This window comes from Chanos chanos, chromosome 6 (assembly GCF_902362185.1).
Source record: "Chanos chanos chromosome 6, fChaCha1.1, whole genome shotgun sequence".
In the NCBI taxonomy this organism is placed as follows: Eukaryota; Metazoa; Chordata; class Actinopteri; order Gonorynchiformes; family Chanidae; genus Chanos; species Chanos chanos.
The window spans coordinates 33,559,558-33,573,177 of NC_044500.1; the positions used below are offsets into that span (position 1 = coordinate 33,559,558).

A 13,620-nucleotide genomic window follows, 5' to 3' on the forward strand; every position below is an offset into this window, starting at 1 on the left:
ACAATGACGCCTAGACTCCCCCATTCATTCGGGTTGTCATCCAAAAACTAATCTCTTATTTAATTACAGTGCTTTCGAATCTGCTACGTGAGCTGCCTGACAGAATATGAGGACCCAGTTAGTACATTTTCATCTTTCTTTCTTTTTTTTTTTTTCAAAACCATTTGAATTCTTTCTCTGCAGTCACACTCTCTCTTTTCTTTCATTTTGTTCTGCTCTGTGCACCCTCAACTCTCTCCTTGTGTTTGTATTGCTCTGTGTGTGGGCACGTCGGGCTGTTGAAGGTGTTAGAGTGGTAAAATGGAGGGGGCTGAATGGAGCATTTTTTGAATTCTGGGTTGCACTCCAGGGCCCTGCTGCCTAACAAATGAGATGTGACCTTGATCATAACGTTGGCAAAACCACAGGCTGCCGCGTTCCTATTAAAACCAAACCGCAGGTCAACAGGGGAGGACAGCCATGTGTACCAGTCTGTGTGTATGTGTGTGTGTGTGTGTGTGTGTGTGTGTCTGTGTGTGTGTGTGTGTGTGTGTGTGTTGTGTTGTGTGTGTTGTGTTGTGTGTGTTGTGTTCCCTGCAAATTAGTGTTAACAGCTACATTACTCTTTTTATTTTTCTTTCTATGCTGAGAGACAGTATTAAAAATAATTACACTTTGAATTCATAGTGGCTTTTTCACATACACACACGCACGCGCACACACACACACACACACGCAGACACACAGACACACGAACGCACGCAGGCATACGTTACACCCACAGAATGACGATAGAGTTTGAAGGTGTTTTGAAGGAAGATATATTTCTGAAATCTGAAAATGAAAATGGTTGTAAATAGCAAGTACAAATTAAAAACAAGTGAGCACTCTAACTTATGTTCATCAGTGTGTGTGTGTGTGTGTGTGTGTGTGTGTGTGTGTGCGTGTGTGCTTGTGTCTGTGTGTGTGTGTGTGTGTGTGTGTGTGTGTGTGTGTGTGTCTGTGTGTGTCTGTGTGTGTGAGAGGTGTGAGAGGTGTGAGAGGTGTGAGGAGCCCATGTGTAATAGAAGCTGTACTGGTCTGAAGACACTGTGGGGTAACAGAAATGTCAGTGCTGTGTGTTGTGTGGTCATTAGTGAGACAGTGGAGTAGTGAACTCAGGAGCCATGGGCTCTCCTCTTTTTTCATCTCTCATCTAGTTTTGTAGTATGTGACACTGGGCTCTTTCTGTTTTTCTCTCTCTTTCGTTCTCTGATTTCTTCATCACTGTCATCCATTTCTTTTCTTCAATCCCACTGACTTAGCCCTTGAGTGTTCAAATTCTCTTGACTAGGTCAGACATCTGAAAAAATAAGGATAGATATGCTCCATCGAACACATACACACACAAACGCGCACATGTGCACACGCACACACACACACCCATTCCTCCGTTCTCTCAATGCCCATTAGCCTCCCACTCTTCCTCCACCCCACCCCATCTCTCTCTCTCTCTCTCTCTCTCTCTCTCTCTCTCTCTCTCTCTCTCTCTCTCTCTCTCTCTGTCTCTCTCTCTCCATGGGAGCCCTGGTTCGGTGCACAGCACCAGAGTGGCAAGGTGACATTGTGTGTCATATCAGCATTCCACGGCAGTCTCCCCCCCTTTCTCCTGAGAGTAATTACTTCCTTCAGAGTGAGAGCCTCAATTTGCCATAAAAGAAGAAGAGCCTCAGGTACAGCAAGGAGAGAAAGAGAGAGAGAGAGAGAAACGGACAGACAGACAGACAGAGAGTGAAAGAGAAAGAGAAAGACTGTGCGTCTGGGCCGAGAGCAGGCAGAAGATAGGTATGACATGTGGAAGAAGAGGAGGATGAGTAGCAGAGAAAGAAAAAAAACAGAGTCTGGTCTGGGTGTGAGGGAATCAGCATTACTAGCTCTCTGAGTAAAAACATTTAACTCTCAAACACGGACCTAAACAAACGCCAGCCTCAGTCAAGTATATCCTCTTATTCTTCTCCCCTACCATCTCTTTAGTTCTCTCTTTTCTTTCCCTCACTCTCTTTTTCGACCTCCTCTCAACAGTCCACCCTTTCACTCAGCCCCGCCTCCATTCTCGTCCCTCTTGTGTGCACTCTGTTAGACGGGTTTTGTGGAGACGAGTGAGTAAAGTGATGGAGAAGAGAACGGGGGAGAGGTTCAGAGCAGAGGCTGGTCCTCTTATCGGGAGGCAGGCGAACATTAGCCTTTAGGAGGGGAGAAAGAGAGAGAGGGAGAACAGCTGGCCGGCCTGCCCATGCCTCAGCCCTTATCTCCGCAGAAGAATTAGATTCCCCTGACAAGAAAACAACGCGCAACATTTTAATAAGGGGCCCACCGCAGGGACCTCATAACCTAGCCGCTCTTTTGATTTGATTCATACCATAACCACCACATGTTAATAATTAATTGAGAGTAAACAACAGTTTCTAAAGGGCCGGGCAGGCCACCAGCAGATAATTGGCTCATTAAGGATCGACACTAAGAGGGAGCAGGACCCTGGACGCAAGCCTTAGGAGCCTCTAGACCCAGTCCAATTAAAGCCCAATAAGACAGGGAGTCCCCTCTGTCCCTGCCTCTCTATGTTCTACTGACACTGTCTGTGTGTGTGTGTCTGAGAGAGAGAGAGAGAAAGAGAGAGAGAGAAAAGGAGAGAAAGAGAAAGAAAGAATGAGTTTAACCGAAAGAGGGAAAAAGAGAGGTGGGGAAGAGAGTGTGAGTACACAGCTAACAATTACTTCTCTGTAGTTTATAAAGCTCAGAATGGAATAACTTTGCGTGTGTGTGTGTGTGTGTGTTGCCTTTGTATGTGGAGATTTTCAGTGAGTGTGTGTGTGTGTGTATGTGTGCCCTTTCTGTGGAAGTGACCTAGAAATGCAGGCCTGTGACTTAGCTGTTGGACTGGAGCAGGTCGTAAATGCCATGCATGAGGCCACCCATAACCTCCAGATTTATGACATAGCTTCACAGAGGACTGTTCTGAACACACAACACCTTCCTTGTTATGGTATGGTCCTAATCTTCTCAACACTTCTCTATAGCTCCCTCCTCCCTCTGTGCTAATGTCAACAGCCCTCTATTCACTGCCTAAAACTCCACAACAAAAGCAACGGAGAAAAATTTACCAAACATAACAGCTGAGCTTTGGGTCCATCTGGACAGTTCAGTGCATCAGTAAATTCCTGTAGCTGGCAGACATCTTGCTCCACTAGGGTGTGGATTTTTACCTCAAAACCATGCTCACCATATTTCTCTTTCTCTCTTTCTCTCTCTCTCTCTCTCTCTCTCTCTCTCTCTCTCTCACACACACACACACACACTCTCACACACACACATACACACACACACACACGCGCTCACAGGTGAACGTCAGAAACCACCCACATCAGTGACAATAGGATTAGACCAGTCAAAGGACAACAGACAAGATTTGACTTTTGATCTTCCATATAAGGAAATACATTAAGGACTAAACACCTCCTTCTACTTTAGGGCTGGTATCTTGTACTACATGTAGTATGTCTTGTTGGATCCTAACCCTCCTTGACCTGATAGAACATTCCTGATAGATGAACACATGATATAAATGTATTTAAATATCTGCCTGTGAACAGTTACCTATAATTTGTCAGAATGTATTGTCTGACTGGGAGTGGACTGGATTTTTCTCTGGTGGATAAAACTGAGAGCTCTTATATTAAGAGTGGTCACCCATATATACTTTCATAGACCTGCTTTTGAGTCCACATAGATTACATTTCTGAGTGACACTGTAGCCTGGCTCATTCGACTCAGGTTTAGCCTGTGATGTCATTCTCGCCGGACGACAAGGCGCTTTTCATCCGTGAGTATTCTCTCTGCGCTCCTTTGGGTGTAATGAAATGGGTCTGGGTGGCACAGAGGTGCGGGAGCGACGGTATATTGGGTGACAGGAGACGGACTGGTGACTCCACAGAGAACAGGCTGTTTGTTTCCCACTGGCACTACAGCTGGCACTAAAAGAGTGTGCAGAGAAAACGCCTGTTCAAGGTCAGCAAGGGACCTTAACAAACAAACAAACATGGAGACAAGCACCCCACTTACAAACACACGCACACACATACATACATATACACATACATATACATATACATATACATATACATATACATATACGTATATACGTGTGTGTGTGTGTGTGTGTGTGTGTGTGTGTGTGTGTGTATGTGTGTGTGTGTGTGTGTGTATGTATGTGTATGTATGTATGTATACCAGGGCTGTGACTGGTAAATTTATAAAAAAAAAAATTATAAATTAAAAAACTTGCCAGTCAAAATGTCCGGTAATAATGCTGATACAAAACGTAACTGTAACGAAGGCTATCCCTAAACAGGACATTTGTGTCTTGACAGTGAAACAGCCTATCAACAGCATTGCAAGCGGTAAAGACACATTGGACACGCCTGATTTCAAGTCGGCATCAGAGGACTTTCAGATGTTGCAGGTTACAGATGTTTCGTAATAGCCTACATTTTAGCGACTAACGTCAAGGTTTTGCTCAATCATTACTGTTCATTTTGCTTAATAGTTACTGATCATTAAATAGTCAAACCGATTTGAAGTCGTTGTCATTCTTTCATCAACCTAGGTGTACATTATAGTTGCATTTGTAACATAGACTGTTATTGAAACGTGACCTGTAAGTTTTAAATTTGTCCGGTGAAATAAATTCTTTCTGGTGACCGGACCGGGAGGAAAAAAACCTGGCAGAAACTCTGATGTATATACATATAGACACTCTCACTATATAGGACATGTGAACAGAATCTTAGTGAGTGCAAAGAGAATCTCCTCCCCATCATGTATAATTTATCCAGAGCACACTGAAAAGTCTAACTTTTCCTTCAGCCTACTCTCTCTCTCTATCTCTCTATCTCTCTCCCTCTCACGCACACACACACACACACACACACACACACACACATATGCACACTCTCACTGACACTCTTGCTGGAGCTCTCATACACACTCTGCTGATTTGTAGGTAAGGTGTGCAGATCTGTTATTCCACTTGGTTCCGCTCTGATCACATCATCTCACAACTGACAAAAGAGATAAACTCCATTAGCTTTGTCATTAGCGCTAATTATCCCTCTGCTCTCCACTGACCAGCTACAGCTCTTCCCCACATCACTACCTCCATCCATCTCCCCCCCCCTCTCTCGCCTACCTCTTTTTCTTCTTCAACTCTCTCTCTCTCTCGCTCTCTTTCTCGCTTTCCCCCTCTCTCTCGATCCGCATATGCTAATTTCTAATTTCACTCTTTTGTTTTTAATCCACCACCTTCCTGCCTCTCTCCCGAGTCCTTTGACTGTTTCTTTTGGTAGAGGTGAAACTGCCCCCGGTGTCTGGCCTACATACAGATGAACACTGCGAGTGCTCCGTGCTTGTGTAAATGCTAAAATCAAAGCAAAACAAAACAGATGTACCTCAGGCCTCTAACCCACCCCAGAGTCTCTCTCTCTCTCTCTCTCTCACTCTCTCTCTCTCGCTCTCTCTCTCCCTTCCTCTCTCTCTGTGTATGTGTGTGTTTGTGTGTGTGTGTGTTTGTGTGGGTGTGGGTGTGTGTGCGAGAGTGTGTGTGTGGGTCAGAGAGAGAGAGAGAGAGAGTGTGTGTGTGTGTGTGCGTGTGTGCGTGTGTGTGTGTGTGCGTGTGTGTTTGTGTGTGTGAGGGTTTTAGAAATATGTTTTCTCAAGTTGTGTTACAGTGGAGAACCGTGCTGCAAAAAGCCAGAAATGCTTCATTGTTGCTTTGTCAGTTCCCACTACACTGTTAATGAAGACATTCTTGTGTAATTAAGTGATTACTCTTAATCAGGCACCCTCTGCGGCAATGCATTTTCCAACAGAACGCTCACCCAAGCACCGACATACACACACATACAATCACAGGCTCACACACATACCTCTACCCACCGGCCTCTCAGACAGGAAGCCCATCATGTCTGCTTAACCATCCCGCAGTCCTTCATACATCCACAAGTTCCTCCTCTTTCACCTCATTATGAAACTACCTCTACGTTCCCTCTGCATTCTGTTGGAATTACCTCGCTACCATGGCGATCGTGCATCTGAAAATTACCTGAGGGAGAGAAAGGTTGTCCTCTCAGCTGACGATCTGATATAAAAATGTGACAATGAGATTGAGGTTTGGTGCACAGAACATAGAGATATCAAGGGGTGAAATGGACGCTCTCACACAGCATGATGGGAAGTAGCAGCTAGCTGGTAAATTGCTTCCTAGAGTCTGGGTTCCTAAGCACAGGCTCACAGAAAAGGGCTCTTGGGCCACAGAGAGAGAGAGATTGACAGGACCAGCTGAAGTTAACCACCCTTTAAGTCTGAGAAACCTATCTTACCATGCAAGAGCAGCTATCGCAGTGTGTGCGTGCGTGTGTGTGTGTGTGTGTGTCTTTGTCTCTGTGTGTGTGTATGTATGTATATTTGTGTGTGTTTGCTTGTGTGTGGGAGATTTTTGGCTGTATTGTTTTGTTTTGTTTTGTTTTTGAACTTCTTTTTTTCCATCCCTCTCGGAGTGTCTCCTCTATTTTTTTTTTTTTTATTATTATTTTATTTTTAGGCAGTTGAGTCTCTCCTCATTGCTGCTTTGATTAGATAGCCCGCACATTGTCATGCAAAGCGAGGAGAGTACAAGAGAATTTCCTCAGTGCTTCATCTGAAAGGGATTGGATGTAATCCCTGGTGTCATGGAGCGGGAAGCTGGTTCTTTTTTTGTACCATGTTTTTTTTTTTTTTTCCAGTTTCCAAGTGTCTGTTTTTAGAGCCCGTCTCACAAAAGCATGATGACGGGAGAGATCGATGATCCCTATTCACGTGTTTGTCGTGCACTGGTGGAGCCATGTTTGTTTTTAATTACACTCTCCTCGTGTATTGTTTGGGAGAATGAAAGGGTGGAGTTTTCTTTGATTTGTTTCCCCTTTGATTTCACTGTGTCTGTCTTCTTCCCCGACTTTCTGCTTACTGTCTTTCTCCTTCTCTGTTTGTGTTGTGACCTCAAAGACAAGTTTAAAAGTTCTTCAGTCCAAACTTTGGAAAGAATATTTTGTCATTGTTAAGGATTTTTGGCTCTCTGTTTTTTGTGACATTTCACCCAAAACATCACAGACATATCTTTAAATTAATTTGCTTATCAGCCTTAACAAATATGTAATATTATTCAAGTGGCTTTATTTCATAATTCCAGCTCTATGTCAGATCTACGAGAGAATATCGACCGTGTACCCAACAACGGAGATTCGTTTTTTTTTTTTTTTAAAAATCCAAACCCTTCGACGCTGTTCGTCCTTTCGGCGTCCGGGCCGAGGTGGATTTGTTTGACGCGGAGGGTGTGTCTGAGTCACTCACATGCCTGCTGGTTTTGGTGGTGTGAGGAGGGAAAAAGAGTGTGTGTCTGGGGGCTGTTTGGTGTGAAGTGGAGCGATGCGTGATGACAGGTGCAGCTCTACCCAGACTCACTCACGCCCCGCTGACCATTCATGGCTGCATCCGTGCTGACATGCCGCTGACCAGCCAGGCAGGGTGTGGCACTGCACAGAGGGACCATGGGTGTTTGAGCGTGTGGGCGTGTGAGGATGAGCACATGAGCGTACGTGGCCACTCACGCTAGTATAATGCTTTTTCATGCGCCTTAAAGCAGACTAAATCTGGTCTACTGATCTCCATTACACACTGTAAGTAGTGAGGGATCAGCACCATTGGTCATGCAATACTCGTGCACTCATTTACTATAAATGAACCACTCTCTGCATTCAGATCTACTGGGACTGAGAGAAGACCGATTTTCTGCTTTCGAAGAAGGAAAAAAAAAATCTGCTGGCCCATTCTCCCTGTCTCTCGTTCTCTCGATCTCTTGTTCTCTCTCTGTCTCTCTCTCTCTCTCTCTCTCTCTCTTTCTCTGCTGGCGTAGAGCAAGCATTGTATTTTGTACTTGTTCCTCCTGACTCGGATTGAAAAGTGGAAAGTTTAAGACACCATACGTCAACAACAGTAGCACCTATTTCATTCTGCTACATGTATGAAAATGTGTTTTGTTCTCTAATCTTATTTCCCTCTCTCTCTCTCTCTCTCTCTCTGTCTCTCTGTCTCTCTCTCTTTCTCTCGTTCTTTCTTTCAAAGACTGCATTTGTGTAGCGGAAGATTAAGTAGCTCTGAAGGGTCCATGTTTACAAATATTCAGCCAAGAAACAGGCCAAACCTCTCTGAATGGGGAGCGGAATACAAATGGCTTTTTTATCAGCCGCCAAAGTCCCGGCCTTACGGAAAAATGTGTTTGCCGTCGTCCCTCTTACCGAGATGAAATATGAAGCTTCCTCTCCTTCCACCTTCACCCCCCCCCCCCCCCCCCAAATCTTCCGGGAACCTGTTTGAGTTTGAATTTGCGCTTCTTTCCACCGCCATCCCCCCCCCCCCCCCCCCCAAACGCCAACCCCCCCCACCCCCACCCCACCATCACAACCACCTCCCTCTCTGGCCTCTCTCCTCATCTCTCCTCGCTCCCCTCGTCCTACTTTTCTCCCCTCCGTCTTCTTCTCCGGGCCAGGTCCTCTCCTATCCCAGCTCACAGGTGGAGCTGTGGGAATATTAGCCTGCAGACAGATCATTTAGGGGTCAGGCCTGGGAATGCTTTAATTGTGATTTATAGCAAGGCTGTGCTGAGCCCACATAGACTTTTCTGCTTGCTTTTTCCTAATTGATCACTCCCCTCCCAAACCCTCCGTTGGGCCTCTCGCTAAGGGAAAGTTTTTGGCACGGCTCCCGCGCCGCGCGGACCTCGTGGGCAAGGCCGTCGTCGCGGTTTCTCCCTCGCACGCTACCGAGCGAGACGTGACAAGACGTTCTCCGTAGGGATCCAACGAGGTCGACACACCCAGGTGCGAGAGAGGGAGATTCAGGCGGGAAGTGACAGGGTGAAGAAGACCTCTGCCTCTTTCTATATCTTAAACGCCGCAAGGACGTGTCACTTTCTCTCCTCTTGCCCCATTTCTTCTGCTAATGGCCCCCATACCATTCATAAGTAATGCCCCCATTCCATACGTATCTTCCTTATCCAGGTAATGCTGCATTATTGATGACACATGGACCTGCATGGGGTTACAGCAGGGATAAGTACATGAAGATCTACTTCATAATTCTATTGGTGGAGAGAAATGTTGTGATGTTAAGACGCGTTCCATATAGAAGTAAATCATTGTGTATGTTTTTCGCAGTTTAACTTGCGGTCTAACCTCGTGGAGTGTGATATCTAGTCTTAGTCCTGGTCGGCTTTGGTTGTCCAACACTGAAGCCTGAAGATAAGCCCATTCATCTCTGCTTATGTGACTATTGACTTTGACTATGGTTGAAGAGTCCAGGATCACATAAAGGCTCCTCCTGCTGACACGCTGACTGTTCTCCCCTCTGTCTCTGCTCTTTGCCAGGGAGAGAGAGAGAGAGAGAGAGAGAGAGAGAGGAGCGTATCTATCCTCATTCATCAGCATTCTCCTGCGTGTTCTCCGGATCCCTGCCCCCTGAAGGTGCTAACAGTGTGACAGCACACTCAGCAGGGCCCCAGCACAGACGCTTAAGACTATTAATGGCCACTGTAAGCTCCCCCTGGCCTGAACGTTATCACGGGCACGATAAGCATCGAGCCGCAGGGCACAGATTAACAGCACATTCCCTCCGCCGATGATAGAGGTGAAGGGAGAGTGGTGGGGGTGGCAAAGGGTGGGGTGGGGGGGGGGGGGGTTGTGTTCGATGATTAGATTTTGGAAGAGGAGTTCTTGACAGACTGATAGGTTTCCAACTTGAAGATTTGAACAAAACGTCAATAGCAGTAGTGGGCTTGAAGGTTTTTCCCAGGGATTAGGCAGCCTCAGGGACCTCCGGATTTCAAGTACTACTTCACAGACTGTCCCTGTACCTCACATCGTCACAGGGTCTTTAAGATGGAATGAAACACTTATGCCCATATGTATATACATATATATGTGTGTATGTGTGTCTAGCACTTGTTTATCCCTGCTTATCCCTTTGTCTGTTTTGTTGTCATGTTTGGATGGGTTACGTTAGTTGTTTTGGATTCAGGACGCTGCGTGTAAGGCATGGCATGCCATGAACAGACACGCCACCATTCATGAGTGGTCCTCATTCACGTTTAATGCTGAATGAGCACCAGGTCCCTTTGGACCTCAACCCACCCTTCCCCCCCATTAGCTTCCCTCCACCCCCCTCAGCACAACTTTGGCCCCTGATCAGGCCACTCCTATGCCGCCAGGCCTGTGTCTGATCTAACCTTGGCCGAGAGAGAGAGAGAGAAGGAAAGAGACAGAGAGAAAAAGAGAGAGAGGGGTAGAGAAAGGGAGAGTAATTCTAACCTTAAAAACCTGCTGATTGAAGCTGGTTTGGAGGAATTCGATTCTGCTTAATGCCTTTGGCCTACTGCCCAGTACCGGCAAAGGCTTGGCATTAACATCCACGGACAGCATGTCTTCACTCAGTGGAAGATGTGACTGGCACACACACACACACACACACACACACACACACACATGCGCACACAGTCCCTCGTCTTCTCAGTCTCCTCCAGCGGCTTGTCTCCATCAGTTTCTGTGCACTCTGTCTCTTTTGATCAACGTCAGCTTGTTGTCCTCTGATTTTCTATTTGCTGTTCATGGTGTCATTTGTTTCTGTGTAGACGTAGGGGTTTCTCCTCTTTCAGCTGAAACAGCATGTTCAGGATCTCAGTCTCTCTCTCTCTCTCTCTCTCCCTCTCTCTCCCTCTCTCTCTCTTTCTGTCTGTCTGCTTCTCTCTCTCTCTCTCTCTCTCTCTCTCTCTCTCTCTCTTTCTGTCTGTCTGCTTCTCTCTCTCTCTCTCTCTCTCTCTCTCTCTGTCTCTCTCTGTCTCTCTCTTTCTGTCTGTCTGCTTCTCTCTCTCTCTCTCTCTCTCTCTGTCTCTTTGCACCACATGTCTGTGTTACTGATCATATGAGCTTCAGGGAGAATTCAGACATGTAAAATGTGTAGTTCTTGTTTTGGTTCTGGTGATTATTGAAATATTCTGCAGCTTCACATAGACATACCAACTGTACATAGTCTAGGCTTCTCAGTTTAGAGACCCATCAGAGTTTTTTCCTCTCTAGACTTTTGGCTCTCTTCTCTCGTGGCTTTCTCTGATCCCGCCTATGAGTGACACAATGAGAGCTCAACACCTCTAGCTATGCACACATTCCACATCTAAAGCTGTAAAGACTGAGGAGAGTTGACGATGGTAAACACATCTCGCAGGTTTGAAAAATCTGTAAGAGCTGATGATGGTAAACACATTTCTCTGCTCTGAAGAATCGGTGCAAAATGTCATTCTGTACAAAATAAGCTTTAATTTATGATCTTGTGCTGTTTTTTTCCATTCAGCTGGACACATAAAGTGCAAACAACCCTCTGTTAACTGCTCTTTAACACCATATAGGAGATGTTGTGCAAATTAGCCTGGAATGTTACACAGCTTAACACAATGTGTAGGCTTATTTATTTACGTGAATGTGGATCCTCTCGCTGTATAAGATTCATTTTGTCTTAACAACAAAGGACTTAATTAATTTATTCTGAAGTCTTTAATGCAAAATTCGTATGTACACGTGACACGTCGTGGAAAGCGGTCTAGAGCACCATTTGTACATGTAGGACTGTGTACTGCCCTACTCAAAGGCACCTTGGCTGGTGTGTGTGTGTGTGTGTGTGTGTGTGTGTGTTTGTGAGTGTTTGTGTGCGTGAGCGTGAGTGTGAGTGTGTGTGTGTGTGTGTGAGAGCACAAGCGGTTACTGTGCGTAGGAGCAGCTCTCAGACACCACGCTGACGCTGATCTAATCGTGTGAATGTAATTACGCTTTAATTGCCCAGCGTGTGACGCTCTGGCATCTGTCTGAGCCCCAGACGGCGAATAAAGGCCTCTAACGCTGTCATTTCTTAATCACACAGTTACAAAACATCTCGCGCAAGCAGCAAACACCACTTCATCGCCTTCTTACCCAACATCACTGTAATATTTTATTGTCTACTGAGTGGAGAACATTCAGGGGTTTTTTTTAATCACTCTAGACCCTGCGCATGTGTTTTTGTGGGAGATTACATAGTGGCATGTTTGGGTTTGTCTGTCTGAGAGAGATTGGGTGTATGTGTACATGTGCAAAAATGTTAGTCAGCTGTGTGTGTGTGTATGTGTCTGTGGTTCAGACAGGTATGTAATTTTGTAGTAAACAGAGGCAGAATCCGTGAAAGCATGTTTTTATTTTACGCTCCGCAAGGCAGAGGTTTACTCTGTCAGGCGAGACGCCAGCACCTGTCCACAAGCCATTCAGTAGAACAACAGACAGTGTGCGTTTGTGTATGTTTGTGTGTTTGTGTGTTTGTGTGTTTGTGTGTGTGTGTGTGTGTGTGTGTGTGTGTGTGTGTTTGTGCGTAAGCATGTCTGTATATGCATATGCACAAATGTTTGGGTCCATAAATGGGTGTACAACATTGTGCATCGCATACATATATACACATGGAACTATTTAAGTTTTTAATGTATCTGCAATTAATTTATCTGTGCAATGAGTGCATTCTTGTGTCTGAGTGTGTGTGTGTGTGTGTGTGTGTGTGTGTGTGTGTGTGTGTGTGTGCGTGCGTGCATGTGCGTGTGTGTGTGTGTGTGTGTGTGTGTGTGTGTGTGTGTGCGTGAGCGCATGCATGTGTGTGCCTGCATGTTCTCCCTATGTCTATTTTTGAACTGCTGAATCCTATCCAGTGTGGGAAAGGGAATTTGAAATCTCATACCAGTGGATTAAATTAATTCCCGTTGGCCGAGGCTTTTTTGGTGTAATTCCGCCGTGCTCTCATGTATGGCTCTCCTCTAAATAGCATTTGTTTCGACTCCATGTTATCGACCGATGGTGGAGGACAGTGGGGAGACTAGAGGGCGTAGGAAATACAGCATGAAAACGATGCACCTTTGGAGCCCTAGATAACACAGTTTGAGATGAAGGGTGTGTGTGTGTGGGGGGAGGGGGGGGAGGGGGCTAAAGTTGTTTCACAGAGACTACTTCAAACTGGTAATCAGGTACATTGGCTGTTTTTGGTGGGCTGAACTGGGCTAAAACTGAGCTGATGTCTTGTGTTCTGTTCACAGTGTCTCTATGGGTGCTACGTCCACTCCTCCATCATTCCCACCTTCCACCGCCGCTGCTACTGGCTGCTACAGGTAAGATTACTGCTCCTTCTGACAGCAGTGAGAAGCTACAAGCCATGCTTTGGTACCATGGCCCCGAAGGGCCTTCTGCCAGACACATGAAGACATATTTAAAAGTTTATTAATTCATATATTATTAACAGAACATATTGTACAATAGCTGAGAATACTGTAGATGGCTGTCATTTGAACAGAAATATAATACTGACACTGTATAGCTCCTTTATGAAACAGAGCCTTGGCACCAGATCCTCTGTTATGTTAGCGTAAGTAGGAAAGAGTTTGTTTCCTTAGAACATGATTAACTAAGGGCTAAGACCAGTGCTATGAATGTAATGCTAATTGAAAAAGTTTTTTTTCTT

At 45.5% G+C, this 13,620-nt stretch overlaps 1 protein-coding gene across 1 annotated transcript in view; it reads left to right on the forward strand.

The window, feature by feature from the left end:
- camta1b (calmodulin binding transcription activator 1b) overlaps positions 1-13,620 on the forward strand; it is a 211,043-nt gene that overhangs the window by 162,469 nt on the left and 34,954 nt on the right. Inside the window, exon 6 of the mRNA XM_030777032.1 lies at positions 13,199-13,270. Within this exon, the coding sequence (XP_030632892.1) occupies positions 13,199-13,270 (72 nt within the window). The remainder of the gene's footprint in view (positions 1-13,198; positions 13,271-13,620) is intronic.